Genomic DNA, 20,044 nt, shown 5'->3' on the forward strand with positions numbered 1-20,044 from the left:
ATAACACTAGAGAAAAACATTAAACCACAAGGGAAGAATACAAGAGAAGGAGGAAGGATGAGAGAACTATAAAAACAACTGTAAAACAATAACTGGTAATAAGTACTTATTATCATTAATCACTCTAAAGGTAAATGTTTTAAATAATCCAAAGACAGAATTACTGGACGTATAAAAAAGCAAGACCAGATGAATGGATAAAGAAGCTGTGGTCCATATATACAATGGAATATTACTCAGCCATCAGAAAGGATGAATACCCAAGTTTTACATCAACATGGAGGGGACTGGAGGAGATTATGCTAAGTGAAATAAGTCAAGCTGAGAAAGTCAATTATCATATGGTTTCACTTATATGTGGAACATAAGGAATAGCATGGAGGACATTAGGAGAAGGAAGGGAAAAATGAAGAGGGGGAATCGGAGGGAGAGAGGAACCATGAGACACTGAGAAACAAACTTAGGGTTTTAGAGGGGAGAGGGGTGGGGGGATGGGTTAGCCAGGTGATGGGTATTAAGGAGGGCATGTACTGCATGGAGCACTGGGTGTTATACGAAAACAATGAATCGTGGATCACTACATCAAAAACTAATGATGTATTGTATGGTGACTAACATAACATAATAAAATTAAATTAAATTTAAAAAATAATAAAATGGTTAAAATGGCAAAAAAAAAAAAAAGCAAGTCCCATATGTTGTCTATAAGAGATTCAGTTCAGACCTAAAGACACACACAGATTAAAAGTGAAGGTATGAAAAAACATTTAAGTTGTAAATGGAGGGGTGCCTGGGTGGCTCAGCTGTTAAGTATCTGCCTTCGGCTCAGGTCATGATCCCAGGGTCCTGGGACCAAGCCCCGCATCGGGCTCCCTGCTCCACAGGAAGCCTGCTTCTCCCTCTCCCACTCCCCCTGCTTATGTCTCTCTCTGTCAAATAATTAAATAAACTCTTTAATAAAAGATGTAAAGGAAACAAAAAGAAAATTGGAATATAAGAAGCAAAATAGGGAAAACAGTATGTAAATTCCTCAGAAAGTTAAAAATAGAGCTATCCTATGATCCAGTAGTTGCACTATTTGGTATTTACCCCCAAAATTAAAAAAAAAAAAAAACCCTAATTCAAAGGGATACATGCACCTGTATGTTTATAGGAGCATTATTTACAATAGCCAAATTATGGAAGCAGCCCACATGTCCATCAATAGACGAATGGATAAAGAAGATGTGGTTCATATATACAATGGAATATTATTCAGCCATAAGAAGAATGAAATCTTGCTATTTGCCATGACATGGATAGAGCTAGAGAGTATAATGCCAAGGGAAGTAAGTTAGCCAGAAAAAGACATATACCATATGATTTCACACATATGTGGAATTTAAGAAACAAGACAAATGAGTAAAGGAAAAAGAAAGAGAGAGAGAGAGAAGCCAAGAAACAGACTCTTAAATATTTGATAACAAACTGATGGTTATCAGAGGGGAGATGGGTTGGGGGATGGGTTAAATAGGTGATGGGGATTAGGGAGTGCATTGTGATGAGCACCAAGTGTTGTATGGAGGTGTTGAATCACTACATTGTACACCTGAAATTAATATTACACTATATGTTAACTAACTGAAACTTAAATAAAAACTTTAAAAAAGAGTAAAACTATTTAAAAAATCCACAGGATCTTATACAATTCCTATCTTCCCTGAGCCTGTTAACTTATATATACTATGGGATCACTGATATGACTATTGAGGCTTCTTGTAAAACTTCTTGCAAAGTCCCTGATACACGGTGTCTAGATATAACAAATAAGTACTAATTCTGTTTCTTCCATTTTCTTTTGTTATTTTTCATACACCATTTATCTTAAGATTTCACAAACTAGTTTTCTGAATTGAAAAGCTGAGTAATGTAAGATTTTTATTTATTCTTCTGTGTTATATTTTCTTTAGATTTTGTCTTAAAGATTTTGACTTCTCTAATTTTACCTCTAGGGATTCATAGGGAATATTTTTTTAACCAAAATTAATTAATAAATTAAATACTGTTAATTATTAAATATTTAAAATGATGCTTAATAATTTTTATCATTGACATTTCTTGTATATCAACCCTTCTATTCAATCTATGTAACTTCTGACAGATCATGAATTTATCTTGCATATTTCTGCTGTCTTTACATCCTGCTCAAAACCCTATTTTACCTATGATTATTCTTCTTATCATCTTCCCCAATCTCCCTTGGGTTGCACATTAATTTTCAGATCCCTCTGACTCTCACCTCCCAGAGTGACCCTTTAATTTTATTTAGAATTCATTGAGATGTATAGAGTATATTTATTAGTATGCTCTAATTGTATACCCATTAACTAATTATTATAGTTTTTTTCTTTCTTTTTTTTAAAGATTTTATTTATTTGACAGAGAGAGACACAGTGAGACAGGGAACACAAGCAGGGAGAGTGGGAGAGGGAGAAGCAGGCTTCCCGCGGAGCAGGGAGCCCCATGTGGGACTCAATCCCAGGACCCTGGGATCATGACCTGAGCCGAAGGCAGACTCTTAACCGACTGAGCCACCCAGGCGCCCCTATAATTTTTTCTTAATACTTTCCATTTTAACTTGTATACTGGAGTTAAAAGTGGTTTACATATTATTTCCTCGACATGTTTGTATTTCAGGGTAAAGATAATGTGAAAAAATTTGTATCTAGTAAAAATATTTTTTATTTGTATTCCCCACAGCAGAACCCCTTGCTTTAGGCTCTACTCAGTAGATAGCTTTCAGTTGTGTGCATGGCCTGATGATAATGCTTGCAAAAATTAATTTGCACATATGTACTACTAAGTCTTAAAATCTGAGACAGGGTAGATGCCTTGTTTGAATAAACTTATTATGATATTCTTCTCTCTATCGATTCCTGTAACAGAAGTAAGTAACATAATAAAAAAATAAAAATCTAATTTGTTTTTCTCCCTAAAAAAAAAAGAAAGAAAGAAAGAACAGAGTAGGCCATATTGTTATAAGGGAACATAATTAAAGTTGTTCTTACTTTTAGGGACAGTTACCTTTTGCTGTAGTAGGGAGTATGGATGAAGTGAAAGTTGGAAAAAGAATGGTCAGAGGCCGTCAGTACCCTTGGGGAGTTTTACAAGGTAAATGTGATGAAAGTGAGCAGGCTTGCTCTGGAAAGTGTGTGTGTGTGTGTGTGTGTGTGTGTGTGTGTGTGTGTGTGTATTCTTATAGTCTTAAAATATTTTAACTTGAGTCAATATTGGTAATTGTTGCTAAACAGTAAATTAAGGGTTACTAATGAAGAGCACAAATTATTTTCCATTTAAGCGAGTTCTTACTTTGACTATAATTCATTCTCATAAGAGTTTGCTAGGTGGTGCTTTAGACAAAAATTCACAGAGGTTTGGTAGAACCTCCTCATTTACCCCAATCTGACATATGCATAGTATCTCTATATGCATAAATAATTACATTCAGAATGTTGGAAAGTGCTTTGAACAAAAGAACTTTGAGCAACATTAAAGCATAAATACTAGGGTTAAAACCTGTTACATAAATTAATTACTACTTAATTTATAAGGCATTTTTAAGTGGTCACTAGACAAAAAAATGGTTAACTAGTTTTAAAATAAATGTAATTTACCTTTAGAAAAATTATGCTTAAATATTTATATTAGTTATCTAACATTGTGATGAGTTGAAATACTCTAACAGGCAGTCATGTATTCTCTGGTTTATATAGTTGTAATACAAATTACTGGGGATTGGATTATTTCCACTTGTGCTAGTTTCCAAAATGTTGTTTTATTAACTGATATATTAAAAATTAAATTTATGAAACACAAAATAATATATTTTAATGAATATTAAATTTGGTTACAATATCATGCACAATAAAATATATATAGTTCTCAGTAGTCTGGATATGACAAACACAGGAGAGAGCCATGTAAATTTATTGATTGATTTTAAATATTAACTAATTTGGTTTCATAAATATGGGGTATAAATAGTATTTGAGAACTAAAACATGCATAATTTTAATGCCTTCATGGTAGCAGGATTAATGAAATTATTTACTTTAGTGAAATTATATTACATTCTTTGTTAGTGCTCTGTGAAATACCTTGGGAGCAGTTTGTAAAATACTAACAATTATTAACAAAAAACTATGCCATACACTAATATAACATGTTAATTCACTGTTTCCTATTTATTTTTTGGCCAATAAATTAAAGCAAATTTCCTGATCCAAAAATAAACTCTGTCTATAATAGATATGTACCATATAATCATAGTTACAATTACAAAGAGTTAGATCTATTAATTATAACAATCTCTTAGCTGTTATTTTAAATGTGTTTTTCATGCATACATTCACTCAGGAATATTTATTGTGTGCCAAGGATGGATAATGAGTGTTGTTACTTTCTTATTTTTCTGCCTAGTGGAAAATGAAAATCACTCTGATTTTGTCAAGCTCCGGGATATGCTTCTTTGTATAAATACAGAAGACCTGAAAGAACAAACCCACATTCAGCACTATGAACGTTATAGGTGCTGCAAACTGAAGAAAATGGGCTTTACTGATGTCAGCCCAGACAACAAGCCACTTAGGTGAGCGGAGGAGATCTTGTCAGAACAAGCTAATGGGTGATTTAGAAATCCCTTACAACCATGAGATTCAATCATATGGGAATGAGAATAACTGTACATTTCACATTCTGGGTCATCCTGAATTGTATGTTTTTTAATCATCAGACTTAGATGGATAGAGTTATTAGCAGCAATGTAATTCAAAGGCCCATTTATATACTCAAATATGAGTATTCAATATGTGTATATGCTGAAATGTGTATCCAAAAGAAAAATATTATTTTGTTTTTATTTTTGTATTTTATATGAAATAGATGTTCATGGAGGAGATTTTCAAATATTGGCAAAGACTGATAAAGGCTGGCAAAGGATATTGAGAAGGATGGCAAAGGACATTGAATGTTGGATGAAGGAAAGAGGAAAAGCAACAGTAACATTGTGGAAGTCAAGTGAAAATAGTTTGAGAGCAGGTGTATTTAGATATATTTAAGAGGAATAGGATTTGTACTGCAAAGGATGACAGTGTAGTATGATCCAGGTATATCGATTTTTTAGGTACTTTGAAGACAACCAAAATTGAACTGGCTATCTTAACTGAATTAAATTTTGAAAGATGCCTGACTTAATTTTTATAGTTTTATTTTGGGAGAAGAGATGGGCTTTTTAATAAAGATGTTGTGGAAACCAGATTTTATTTTACTCTCAAAGTCAATTTAAAAAAATGAAGTATAGTTGATACCCAATATTACATTACTCTCAGATGTACACATAATTATTTGATAACTTTATACATCATGCTATGCTCACTGCAAGTGTAGCTACCATTTGTCACCATAGAACACTATTATAATACCACTGACTATATTTCCTATGCTGTACCTTTCATCCCCATGACTTATTTATACCATAACCAGAAGCCTGTACTTCCCGCTCTCTTTCGCCCATTTTGCCAATCTCCCATTACCTTTCCCTTTGGCAATCACCAGTTTGTTCTCTGTATTTATTCTTCTGTTTCTCCTTTTCTTGTTTGTTTGTTTATTCATTTGCTTTGTTTTTTAGATTCCACATATAAATGAAATTATATGGTATTTTTCTTTCTATGTCTGACATTTCCCTTAGCATAGTACTCTCTAGGTCCATTCATGTCACAAATAGCAAGATTCTTTTTTTAAGGTTTAAGATTCTTTACACACACACACACACACACACACACACACACACACACACACACCACACATCTTATTTATCCATTCATCTATTGATGGAAACTTAGGTTGCCTCCATATCTTGGCTATGGTAAATAATGCTGAAATAAACATAAAGATTCATATATTTTTTTCAAATTAGTGTTTTCATTTTCTTTGGGTAAATAATCAGTAGTGGAATTACTAGAACCTATGATATTTCTATTTTTAATTTTTTAAGGAACCTCCATACTTTTTTCTACAGTGGCTGCAGCAATTTACATTCCAGCCAACAGTGCATGAAGGTTCCTCTTTGCCACATCCTCACCAACATTTTTTTATTTTTGTCTTTTTGATTCTAGCAATTCTGACAGGTGTAAGATGATATCTCATTGTGGTTTGATTTGCATTTCCCTGATGATAGTAATGTTGAGCATTTTTTCATGTGTTTTTTGGCCATCTGTATATTTTCATTGGAAAAATCTCTATTCATGTTCTCTGCCCATTTTTTATCAGTTTTTTTTTTTAGTGTTGAGTCATGTAAGTTCTTACATCTGATAAAAGGTTAATAACCAAAATACATAAAGAACATTTGCAAATGTTTTTCTTTAAAGATTTTATTTATTTATTTGACAGAGAGAGAGAGATCACAAGCAGGGGGAGAGGCAGAGGGAGAGGGAGAAGTAGGCTCCCAGCTGAGCAGAGAGCCTGATGTGGGGCTCGATCGCAGGACCCTGGGATCATGACTTGAGCCGAAGGCAGATGCTTAATCATCTGAGCCACCCAGGCTTCCCTGCAAATGTTTTTTTTCCCATTCAGTAGGTTACCTTTCCATTTTGTTGATGGTTTCCTCCACTGTACAAAAGGCTTTTATTTTGGTGTAGTCATAATAATTTATGTTTGCTTTCGTTTCTTTTGCCTTAGGAGACATAGCTAGAAAAATGTTGGTAGAAAAATGTTGACCAATGTCCAGGAGATTGCTGCTTATGTTTTCTTCTGGGAGTTTTATGGTTTCAGGTTTCACATTTTGGTATTTAATTAATTTTGAGGTTCTTTTTATGTATGGTATAAGAAACTGGTCCAGTTTCATACTTTTGCATATAGCTGTTCAGTTTTCCAGTACCAATTATTGAAGAGACTGTCTTTCCCCCATTGTATATTCTTGCCTCCTTTGTCATAGATTAATTGACCATATAAACCTGGGTTTGTTTTTGGGCTCTCTACTATGTTCCATTTTTGTGCCAGTATTATACTATTATTATTATTATTATTATTATTATTATTATTATTATTAGGATGCCTGGCTTTATTTTATTTTATTTTTATTTTTAATAGATTTTATTTATTTATTTATTTATTTATTTATTTATTTATTTATTTATCAGAGAGAGAGAGAGAGAGCACAAGCAGGGGGGAGTGGCAGGCCGAGGGAGAAGCAAGCTTCCTGTTGAGCAAGGAGCCTGATGTGGGACTAATCCCAGAGCTCTAGGATCATGACCTGAGCCAAAGGCAGACACTTAACCAACTGACCCACCCAGGCATCCCTGCGTGGCTTTATTTTAAATAAGAACCTTATAAAGTGGAGGTTTCCCCAAATTTTATTATCAAAAGATGTGAAGAAGTGTGATATATTGAAAAGTGGTGGTAACAAGAAATCAGTAATATAATTGTTTCAAAATTCTAGTACTTTTTAGGCATACTGTCTATATATTCTTCAATACTACACCTTACTTTTTTTACATCTTATGATATAGAAATTTCTATTTCTATACATGAGGAAAATGTTGGTAAATGCCCTTACATGGGACTTATCATACAATATATATTTTTATAGGTTTATTTATATTACCATTTTAATATGAGTATTAAAATATTTTTTTTATAGTTTTCAAGAGATCTATGAAACCAAAAGACAAAAGTTCTATGATCAATGTCAGAGGGAAGAAGAAGAACTGAAACAAAAGTTTATGCAGCGAGTAAAAGAGAAAGAAACAACATTTAAAGAATCTGAAAAAGAGGCAAGTATAGTAGTCTGGTATAACTTGTATTCACTTTTAGGAGTGTTATTAATTTTAAGGTTTTTTTTATTATGTTACGTTAATGACCATACATTACATCATTAGTTTTTGATGTAGTGTTCCATGATTCATTGTTTGCGTATAACACCCAGTGCTCCATTCAGTATGTGCCCTCTTTAATACCCATCACCAGGCTAACCCAACCCCCCACCCCATCCCCTCTAGAACCCTCTGTTTGTTTCTCAGCGTCCATAGTCTCTCATGGTTCGTCTCCCCGTCCGATTTCCCCCCCTTCATTCTTCCTTTCCTGCTATCTTCTTCTATTTCTTTTTAACATATAATGTATTATTTGTTTCAGAGGTACAGGTCTGTGATTCAACAGTCTTACACAATTCACAGTGCTCACCATAGCACATACCCTCCCCAGTGTCTATCACCCAGCCACCCCATCCCTCCCACCCCCCACCACTCCAGCAACCCTCAGTTTGTTTCCTGAGATTAAGAATTCCTCATATCAGTGAGGTCATATAATACATGTCTTCTCTGACTGACTTATTTCACTCAGCATAATACCCTCCAGTTCCATCCACGTCCTTGCAAATGGCAAGATTTCATTCCTTTTGATGGCTGCATAATATTCCATTGTAGATATATACCACATCTTCTTTATCCATTCATCTGTTGATGGACATCTTGGCTCTTTCCACAGTTTGACTATAGTGGACACGTACCCCTTCAGATCCCTACATTTGTATCTTTGGGGTAAATACCCAGTAGTGCAATTGCTGGGTTGTATGGTAGCTCTATTTTCAACTTTTTGAGGAACTTCCATACTGTTTTCCAGAGTGGCTGCACCAGCTTGCATTCCCACCAGCAGTGTAGGAGGGTTCCCCTTTCTCCGCATCCCTGCCAACATATGTCGTTTCCTGACTTGTTAATTTTAGCCATTCTGACTGGTGTGAGGTGGTATCTCATTGAGGTTTTGATTTGGATTTCCCTGATGCCGAGCGATGTTGAGCACTTTTTCATGTGTTCGTTGGCCATTTGGATGTCTTCTTTGGAAAAATGTCTGTTCATGTCTTCTGCCCATTTCTTGATTGGATCATTTGTTCTTTGGGTGTTGAGTTTAATAAATTCTTTATAGATTTTGGATACTAGCTCTTTCTCTGATATGTCATTTGCAAATATCTTCTCCCATTCTGACAGTTGTCTTTTGGTTTTGTTGACTGTTTCTTTTGCTGTGCAAAAGCTCTTTATCTTGATGAGGTCCCAATAGTTCATTTTTGCCCATGCTTCCCTTGCCTTTGGCGATGTTTCTAGGAAGAAGTTGCTGTGGCTGAGGTCGAAGAGTTGCTGCCTGTGTTCTCCTTTAGGATGTTGATGGACTCCTGTCTCACATTTAGGTCTTTCAACCATTTTGAGTCTATTTTTGTGTGTGGTGTCAGGAAATGGTCCAGTTTCATTGTTCTGCATGTGGCTGTCCAATTTTCCCAATACCATTTGTTGAAGACATTGTTTTTTTTCCATTGGACATTCTTTCCTACTTTGTCGAAGATTAGTTGACTATAGAGTTGAGGGTCCATTTCTGGGCTCTCTACTCTGTTCCATTGATATATGTGTCTGTTTTTGTGCCAGTACCACACTGTCTTGATGATTACAGCTTTATAATAGAGCGTGAAGTCCAGAATTGTGATGCCACCAGCTTTGCTTCTCTTTTTCAACATTCCTCTGGCTATTCGGGGTCTTTTCTGGTTCCATACAAATTTTAGGATTATTTGTTCCATTTCTTTGAAAAAAGTGGATGGTATTTTGATGGGGATTGCATTGAATGTGTAGATTGCTCTAGGTAGCATTGACATCTTCACAATATTTGTTCTTCCAATCCATGAGCATGGAACGTTTCTTTCCATTTCTTTGTGTCTTCCTCAATTTCTTTCATGAATATTTTATAGTTTTCTGAGTACAGATTCTTTGCCTCTTTGGTTAGATTTATTCCTAGGTATCTTATGGTTTTGGGTGCAATTGTAAATGGGATCGACTCCTTAATTTCTCTTTCTTTTGTCTTGTTGTTGGTGTATAGGAATGCCACTGATTTCTGTGGGTTGATTTTATATCCTGCCACTTGACTGAATTCCTGTATGAGTTCTAGCAGTTTTGGGGTGGAGTCTTTTGGGTTTTCCATATAAAATATCATATCATCTGCTAAGAATGAGAGTTTGACTTCTTTTTTGCCCATTTGGATGCCTTTTATTTCTTTTTGTTGTCTGATTGTTGTGGCTAGGACTTCTAATACTATGTTGAATAGCAGTGGTGATAGTGGATATCCCTGCCATGTTCCTGACCTTAGGGGGAAAGCTCTCAGTTTTTCCCCATCGAGAATGATATTCGCTGTGGGTTTTTCAGAGATGGCTTTTATGATATAGAGGTATGTACCCTCTATCCCTATACTCTGAAGAGTTTTGATCAAGAAAGGATGCTGTACTTTGTCAAATGCTTTTTCTGCATCGATTGAGAGGATCATATGGTTCTTGTTCTTTCTTTTATTAATGTATTGTATCACATTGGTTGATTTGCGGATGTTGAACCAACCTTGCAGCCCAGGGATAAATCCCACTTGGTCGTGATGAATAATCCTTTTAATGTACTGTTGGATCCTATTGGCTAGTATTTTGGTGAGAATTTTTGCATCCATGTTTATCAAGGTTATTGGTCTGTAATTCTCCTTTTTGATGGGGTCTTTGGTTTGGGGATCAAGGTAATGGTGGCCTCATTAAACGAGTTTGGAAGTTTTCCTTCCATTTCTATTTTTTGGAACAGTTTCAGAAGAATAGGTATTAATTCTTCTTGAAATGTTTGGTAGAATTCCCCTGGGAAGCCATCTGGCCCTTGGCTTTTGTTTCTTGGGAGATTTTTGATGACTGCTTCAATTTCCTTAGTGGTTATAGGTCTGTTCAGGTTTTCTATTTCATCCTGGTTCAGTTTTGGTAGTTGATACATCTCTAGGAATGCATCCATTTCTTCCAGGTTATCTAATTTGCTGGCATAGAGTTGCTCATAATATGTTCTTATAATTGTTTGTATTTCTTTGGTGTTGGTTGTGATCTCTCTTCTTTCATTCATGATTTTATTTATTTGGGTCATTTCTCTTTTCTTTTTGATAAGTCTGGCCAGGGGTTTATCAATCTTGTTAATTCTTTCAAAGAACCAGCTCCTAGTTTCATGGATCTGTTCTACTGTTCTTTTGGTTTCTATTTCATTGATTTCTGCTCTGATCTTTATTATTTCTCTTCTCCTGCTGGGTTTAGGCTTTATTTGCTGTTCTTTCTCCAGCTCCTTTAGGTGTAGGGTTAGGTTGTGTATTTGAGACCTTTCTTGTTTCTTGAGAAAGGCTTGTATTGCTATATACTTTCTTTGTAGGACTGCCTTTGCTGCATCCCAAAGATTTTGAAGAGTTGTGTTTTCATTTTCATTTGGTTCCATGAATTTTGTAAATTCTTTTTTAATTTCCTGGTTGACCCATTCATTCTTTAGTAGGATGCTCTTTAGCCTCCATGTATTTGAGTTCTTTCTGACTTTCCTCTTGTGATTGAGTTCTAGTTTCAAAGCCTTGTGGTCCAAAAATATGCAGGGAATGATCCCAATCTTTTGGTACAGGTTGAGACCTGATTTGTGACCTAGGATCTGATCTATTCTGGAGAATGTTCCATGTTCACTAGAGATAAATGTGTATTCTGTTGCTTTGGGATGGAATGTTCTGAATATATCTGTGAAGTCCATCTGGTCCAGTGTGTCATTTATTTATTTATTTATTCATTTATTTATTTATTTTTAGTTTTGGTTTTTATTGTTACAAAAAAATTTTGTGTTTATTTTTTTAAAATTTTATCATGTTAGTCACCATACAATACATCGTTAGTTTTTGATGTGGTGATCCACAATCCATTGTTTTCGTATAACACCCAGTGCTCCATGCAGTCCATGCCCTCCTTAATACCCATCACTGCGCTAACCCATCCCCCCTCCCCCCTCCCCTCTAAAACCCTGTTTGTTTCTCAGAGTCCATAGTCTCTCATGGTTCATCTCTCCCTCCAATTCCCCCCCCCACTCATTTTTTCCTTCCTTCTCCTAATGTCCTCCATGCTATTCCTTATGTTCCACAAATAAGTGAAACCATATGATAATTGACTTTCTCTGCTTGACTTATTTCACTCAGCATAATCTCCTCCAGTCCCATCCATGTTGATGTAAAAGTTGGGTATTCATCCTATGTTATCCTCTAGGATTTTGATGGATTCCTGTCTCACATTGAGGTCTTTCATCCATTTTGAGTTTATCTTTGTGAATCGTGTTAGAGAATGGTCGAGTTTCATTCTTCTGCATGTGGCTGTCCAATTTTCCCAACACCATTTATTGAAGAGACTGTCTTTTTTCCATTGGATGTTTTTTCCTTCTTTGTCAAAGATTATTTGACCATAGAGTTGAGGGTCCATATCTGGGTTCTCTATTCTGTTCCATTGGTCTATATGTCTGTTTTTGTGCCAGTACCATGCTGTCTTGGTGATCACAGCTTTGTAATATAGCTTGAAATCAGGCATTTTTTAAATTTAATTTTATATTATTATGTTATGTTAGTCACCATACATCATTAGTTTTCGATGTAGTGATCCACCATTCATTGTTTTTGTATAACACACAGTGCTCCTTTCAGTATGTGCCTTCCTTAATACCCATCATTGGGATAACCCATCACCCTACTCCCCTCCCCTCTAAACCCTCAGTTTGTTTCTCGGAGTCCATAGTTCCTCATAGTTCAACTCCCCTTCCGATTCCCCCCTTCATTTTTCCCTTCCTTCTCCTAATGTCCTCCATGCTATTCCTTATGTTCCACAAATAAGTGAAACCATATGATAATTGACTTTCTCTGCTTGATTTAGTGCACTTAGCATAACCTCCTCCAGTCCCCTCCATGTTGATGTAAAAGTTGGGTATTCATCCTTTCTGATGGCTGAGTAATATTCCATTGTATATATGGACCACGTCTTCTTTATCCATTCATCTGTTGAAGGGCATCTTGGCTCTTTCCACAGTTTGGCTATTGCGGACATTACTGCTATGAACATTGGGGTGCATATGGCCCTTCTTTTCATTACATCTGTGTCTTCGGGGTAAATACCCAGCAGTGCAATTGCTGGGTCATAAGGTAACTCTATTTTTAATTTTGTGAGGCACCGCCACACTGTTTTCCAAAGTGGTTGTACCAACTTTCTTCCCACCAACAGTGTAAGAGGGTTCCCCTTTCTCTACATCCTCTCCAACATTTGTTGTTTCTTGTCCTGTCAATTTTTGCCATTCTAAATGGTGGAAAGTGGTATCTCAGTGTGGTTTTGATTTGAATTTCCCTGATGGCTAATGATGATGAACATTTTTTCATGTGTCTGTTAGCCATTTATATGTCTTCTTTGGAGAAGTGTCTGTTCATGTCTTTTCCCCATATTTTGACTTGATTATTTTTTTGGGGGGTGTTGAGTTTGAGTTCTTTATAGATCTTGGATACCAGCCCTTTATCTGTCATGTCATTTGCAAATATCTTCTCCCATTCCATGGGTTGCCTCTTTGTTTTGTTGACTGTTTCCTTTGCTGTGCAGAAGCTTTTTATCTTGATGAAGTCCCAAAAGTTCATTTTTGCTTTTGTTTCACTAGCCTTTGGAGATGTATCTTGAAAGAAGTTGCTGTGGCCAATGTCGAAGAGGTTACTACCTATGTTCTCCTCTAGGATTTTGATGAATTCCTGTCTAACATTGAAGTCTTTCATCCATCTGGAGTTTACCTTTGTGTATGGTGTAAGAGAATGTTCGAGTTTCATTCTTCTGCATGTGGCTGTCCACTTTTCCCAGCACCATTTATTGAAGAGGCTGTCTTTTTTCCATTGCATTTTTTTTCCTGCTTTGTCGAAGATTATTTGACCATAGAGTTGAGAGTCCATATCTGGGCTCTCTCTTCTCTTCCTTTGGTCTATATGTCTGATTTTGTGCCAGTACCATGCTCTCTTGGTGATCACAGCTTTGTAATATAGCTTGAAATGGGGCAACGTGATGCCCCCAACTTTGTTTTTCTTTTTCAGCATTTCCTTGGTGATTCGGGGTCTTTTCTGATTCAGTACAAATCTTAGGATTATTTGTTCCAGCACTTTGAAAAATGTCATTGGAATTTTGATTGGGATGGCATTGAAGGTATTGATTGCTCTGGGCAGCATAGATATTTTCACAATGTTTATTCTTCCAATAAATGAGCATGAAATATTTTTCCATCTTTTTGTGTCTTCTTCAGTTTCTTTCATGAGTGTTCTGTAGTTCCTAGAGTATAGATCCTTTACCTCTTTGGTTAGGTTTATTCCAAGGTATCTTATGGTTTTTGGTGCTATTGTAAATGGAATCATTTCTCCAATTTCTCTTTCTACAGTTGCATTGTTAGTGTATAAGAAAGCAACTGATTTCTGTGCATTGATTTTGTGTCCTGCCACATTACTGAATTGCTATATGAGTTCTAGTAATTTGGGGGTGGAGTCTTTTGGGTTTTCCACATAAAGTATCATGTCGTCTGCAAAAAGAGAGAGTTTGACTTCTTCTTTGCCAATTTGAAAACTTTTATTTCTTTTTGTTGTCTGATTGCTGTTGCTAGGACTTCTAGTACTATGTTGAACAATAGTGGCGAGAGTGGGCATCCTTGACGTGTTCCTGATCTTAAGGGAAAGGCTCTCAGCTTTTCCCCATTGAGGATGATATTCGCTGTGGGTTTTTCATAAATGGATTTTATGAACTTGAGGAATGTTCCCTCTATCCCTATACTCTGAAGAGTTTTAACCAGGAAAGGATGCTGTATTTTGTCAGATTCCCTTTCTGCATCAATGAGAGGACCATATGGTTCTTCTCTCTCCTCTTATAATGTGTTCTATCACATTGATTGATTTGCAAATGTTGAACCACACTTGCATCCCAGGGATAAATCCCACTTGGTCGTGGTAGATGATCCTTTTAATGTATTGTTGGATCCTATTAGCTAGGATTTTGTTGAGGATTTTGGAATCCATTTTCATCAGGGATATCAGTCTGAAATTCTCATTTTTGATGGGGTCTTTGCCTGGTTTGGGCTTAAGGTAATGCTGGCATCATAGAATGATTTTGTAAGCTTTCCTTCTGTTTCTATTCTCTGAAACAGCTTCAGGAGAATAGGTGTTATTTCTTCTCTGAATGTTTGGTAGAATTCCCCAGGGAATCCATCAGGCCCTGGACTCTTGTTTTTTGGGAGGTTTTTGATCACTGCTTCAATCTTGTTACTGGTTATTGGCCTATTCAGGTTGTCAATTTCTTCCTGTTTCAGTCTTCGGAGTTTATACATTTCAGGAAGGCATCCATTTCACCCAGGTTGTTCAGCTCACTGGCATATAGTTGTTGATAATAATTTCTAATAATTGTTTCTATTTCCTTGGTGTTAGTTGTGATCTCTCCTCTTTCAGTCATAATTTTATTAATTTGGGTCCTTTCTCTTTTCTTTTGGATAAGTCTGGCCAGTGGTTTATCAATCTTATTAATTCTCTCAAAGAACCAGCTTCTAGTTTTGTTGATCTGATCTACTGTGTTTCTGGTTTCTAATCCATTGATCTCTGCTCTAATCTTAATTGTTTCTCTTCTAATGCGTGGCTTAGGCATCGTTTGTTGCTTTTTCTCCAGTTCTTTAAGGTGTAAAGTTGGTGAATTTGAGTTTTTTCTATTTTTTTGAGTGAGGCTTGGATGGCTATGTATTTCCCCCTTAGGACTGCCTTTGCAGTATCCCATAGGGTTTGGACCAATGTGTTTTCATTCTCATTGGTTTCCATGAATTGTTTAAGTTCTTCTTTGATTTCTTGGTTGACCCAAACATTCTTGAGCAGAGTGCTCTTTAGCTTCCAAGTGTTTGAATTTCTGCCAAATTTTTTCTTGTGATTGAGTTCCAGTTTTAAAACATTATGGACTGAAAATATGCAGGGAATAAGCTCAGTCTTTGGTATCTGTTGAGACCTGATTTGTGACCCAGTGTGTGGTCTATTCTGGAGAAACTTCCATGTGCGCTTGAGAAGAATGTGTATTCAGTTGTTTTAGGGTGGAATGTTCTGTATATATCTTTGAGGTCCTTCTGATCCAGTGTGTCATTCAAAGCTCTTGTTTCATTGTAGATTTTCTGCTTAGATGATTTGTCTATTGCTGAGAGTGGAGTATTGAGGTCTCTTACAATTAACGTATTGTTATCAATATGACTCTTTATTTTGGTTAACAGGTGGCTTATGTAGATGGCTGCTCCCATGTTGGGGGCATAGATATTTACAATTGTTAGATCCTCTTGTGGGATAGACCCTTTAAGAATGATATAGTGTCCTTCTGTATCTCTAACTACAGTCTTTATTTAAAATCTAATTTGTCTGATATAAGAATTGCTACCCCAGCTTTCTTTTGAGGTCCGCTGGCATGGAAGATGGATCTCCATCCCTTCACTTTCAGTCTGGATGTATCTTTAGGCTGTTCACATTGAGAGTGATTATTGAAAGATATGAATTTATTGTCATCATGTTGCCTGTGAAGACCCTGTTTTTACCCTGTAAATATCTGTTCTATGTCACTCTTGGAGTCTTTCTCCTTTTATAGAACCCCCCTTAATATTTCTGCAGGCTGGCTTAGTGGTCACATATTCTTTCAGTTTCTGCCGGTCTTGGAAGCTCTGTGTCTCTCCATCCATTTTAAATGACAGCCTTGCCGGATAATGTATTCTTGGCTTCATGTTCTTCTCGTTTAGTACCCTGAATATGTCTTGCCAGCCCTTTCTGGCTTGCCAGGTCTCTGTGGATAGGTCTGATGTTATCCTGATGTTCCTCTCTCTGTACATAAGGAATCTCTTCCCCCTAACTGCCCTTAAGATGGTCCTTGGTTCTAAGATTTGCGAGTTTTACTGTTACATGCCGGGGTGTTGGCCTGTTTTCCTTGATCTTGGGAGGGGTCCTCTCTGCCTCTAGGGCATGAATGTTTGTTTCATTCCCCAGATTAGGGAAGTTCTCAGCTACGATTTGCTCAAATATATCTTCTAGTCCCCCCCCCTCTCTCCACCCCTCAGGGATTCCAATAATTCTGACTTTGGAATGTTTGTTGGTGTCACTTATTTCTCTGATTCCATTTTCATTGTTTCTGAGTTGTTTTTCCCTCATCTTGGTTATATCTGTAACCACTTGTAAATCTGTGGCATAAATCATAATCTCTGAGTCTTTCCTATTTTGGGGGTTCCTCCTCCTAGTCATTCTGTTGATGGGTGGTTGAGGGAATATACAGAGTCCAAATTATTGACCACCATCAAAGCAAGATGTACCTGTTTTCTAGGGACCTTAGGGTTGCTGGCCTCTTGTTTTCCCAGCCTATCTTCTGGGGGAGGGGCCTGCTGTGCTGTTAGTCAGGCAACCCTGTTTAGGCAAAGTTGCCCTGCCCCTTGTGGGGGTGGATGGGCTCAGTGAAAACCGTTTTTGGGGGGCTTTTGTTCTCTGGCAGCTTTCCTTGGTGGCTTTCTGCATCTCTTCCGAGAGTCAGAGCAGAAGAGACCATTTCCAACCCTCTGCCTCAGAGCAGAGAGATCACAGTCTGTTCTTCAGTGAGCTCTCCCGGCCACACTATCTCCATTTCTGTCTGTGCTGCTATAAACTGCAGCATCCTGGGTTGTGCGCCCTTCAGCAGGGCTCCCAGTCCTTGCCTCCAGATCAGGGCACGGGGGCACGTCTCTGCCCTTGTGCTTCTAAAACCACCAGCTGCCCCCAGTTTGCACGCGCAGCCCCGCTGCTCAAGGTTTCAGTCCAGGGGACTGCCCTAAAGTCTTTTCCGTGCTGCTACCAGTCTGTGAGTCTGTGCCCTGTCCCCAGCCTGGGAGGTTATCAATCACCGGCAGTGTATGATCCTCACGGCTCCCTACCCCTTCTGTTTATCTTTGGATATGTGCCCACAGAATCACGGCTCCCTGCTTCATACCTCAAAACCAACTCCCTGCAATATTCTGTTTGTAGAGATCCTGATATATCTTCTTACATCTCAGGCTGATTTCGTGGGTGTTCAGAGTGGTCAGGTAGATATCCAGCTTAATTCCTGGGACCGGTTGGAATAGGTTCCCCTACTCCTCCACCATCTTTTTCAGGAAAAACTTCACCTAGGAATTTCTAAAAACAGTGATACTCAGGTTTCCACTCCAGATAGTCGGATGCAACTGATCTGTGTGCAACCTGTGCATTGGGAGACTTGTAAGCTTACTGAATGATTCTAATGGTCATCTAGAGTTGAGAACCACTAGTATGACAACGTGCTTGTGTTCTTCACGGCCCTATATAAGCCAGCTAATTAATATTGTGGCAGTTTAAGCACCCAGTTTGTTTGTTTTTTTTTTTCAAAAAGTTAAACTGAAGATAAGTGTCCTATGTGTTTTTATGCCACAGTAGACATAGCTTTAAAAATCATATGTCCTGGGGCGCCTGGGTGGCTCAGTCATTAAGCGTCTGCCTTCGGCTCAGGTCATGATCCCAGAGTCCTGGGATCGAGCCCCGCATCGGGCTCCCTGCTCCGCGGGAAGCCTGCTTCTCCCTCTCCCACTCCCCCTGCTTGTGTTTCCTCTCTCGCTGTGTCTCTCTCTGTCAAATAAATAAATAAAATCTTTAAAAAAAAAAAATCATATGTCCTCTGATGCATACAAGCAATGCTTATGTTGAATAAAGTCATGCTAAAGACCCAGGCGTTTCTCTAATGGAAACTCTAGGTGATATTGTTTCCTTTTTATGGTTAGTTAAGCTCATTTTAAGTCCCACAGATAAAATAAGATCTCAGAAGCAAATAAAAAGTAACTGAATGAGATTTTTGTTTCTTCCTATAATTATGCTAATATTACTTAACGAGAAAATTATCAGACTTTCTTTCAAAATGCTTTTATGAATTAAAATGTCAGGAAATATTTTATAATCCATGTCATATTTTAATGTATGTAATTTTAGTGGACTTGGATATATTAAATTTTACTCAAAGAGATTTATGGGAAAATGTAGAGTTATGGGAAAATGTATAGTTAAAAATACATACCTCATTAGGAAAAATTTCTACAATTAAGTGCTTTTCATAACTTTGTGTTTTATTACATTTAGTTCAATGGGGACACATTTAAAATTAAAAGAAAGAAATTCTATATCTGATTTTTTACTTTAAATATGAAATTTTGAAACTGTCATTAAGATCAAGCTCTACTTTGATGTAGGCTATGTTTGATAACGAGTAGAAAAGACAAGCATGTCCCTGGGAATGTGCCACCATAGGGTACTTTGAGTCATAACTGCACATTTGTTTCACAGCTACAGGAGAAGTTTGAGCATCTTAAAAGAGCCCAACAAGAGGAGACCATGAAACTTGAGGAGGAGGGAAGACAACTGGAAGAAGAAATAATAGATTTTTATAAAATGAAGGCTGTTTCTGAAACATTACAGACTCAAGTGTGCACCAATATAAAGAAGGAGAAAGAGCGTAAGAAATAGCCTTCTTTTATCTTTCTGTGTATGGTAGAACCCTATCATTCTCTATCTTCCTGTGAGATGATCTTTATAGTACTTAACTGAACTAATTTTTAAAATTTGTTTTCTTATTGTATATATTCCCCAACTAGAATGTTAACTCCTCAAGAGCAGGTACCCTGACCATCTTGTTAGATTCTATATCCTCAGTGTTTATAATAAAGACTAGCACAGAGTTTCCACTCAATAAATATTTGCTAAAATGAAAAAAAAAGTCAAAGGAATATATAGCACAGTGTAAATAGTGTTCATTAGCTGTGGGGTTTTATTTTTACCATAACTCCGGATGCACTTCCAGTGTACATTTTTAAATATATCTAAATATAAGTAGGGGATTTATTAAAAAAAAAAAAAAGAGCTAGGGGATTCATTCATGAGCTATAGGCATAAAATATGGTATAAAAAGCTAATCTTAGGAGAGAGGAGTTGAGATGGTGAAGAAGTAGTGGGATTCTGGGCTTTCCTTGTCCCCCAAACACAGCTGTATTGAGGTCAGGTCACTTGGAACACCCAGGAAATTGATCTGAGGATTGGAAGAAGGGTCTCCATAGTTGGAGGCAGGTGTGAGGTACATAGAAGTGAATTGGGGGAGAGAAAAGTTGCTGTGCTGCAGAGGGGAGGGAACACT

General features: G+C 37.0%; 1 protein-coding gene across 1 annotated transcript in view; it reads left to right on the forward strand.

The window, feature by feature from the left end:
- The window catches only part of SEPTIN14 (septin 14), a 73,730-nt gene extending 54,145 nt beyond the window's left edge, over nt 1–19,585 (forward strand). The window contains exons 7-10 of the mRNA XM_078074020.1: nt 3,054–3,150; nt 4,459–4,627; nt 7,676–7,808; nt 19,201–19,585. Of these exons, the coding sequence (XP_077930146.1) occupies nt 3,054–3,150; nt 4,459–4,627; nt 7,676–7,808; nt 19,201–19,380 (579 nt within the window). The 3' untranslated portion in view covers nt 19,381–19,585. The remainder of the gene's footprint in view (nt 1–3,053; nt 3,151–4,458; nt 4,628–7,675; nt 7,809–19,200) is intronic.
- Nucleotides 19,586–20,044: the final 459 nt, after the last annotated feature.

Source organism: Halichoerus grypus, chromosome 6, assembly GCF_964656455.1.
Source record: "Halichoerus grypus chromosome 6, mHalGry1.hap1.1, whole genome shotgun sequence".
NCBI classification, from domain to species: Eukaryota; Metazoa; Chordata; class Mammalia; order Carnivora; family Phocidae; genus Halichoerus; species Halichoerus grypus.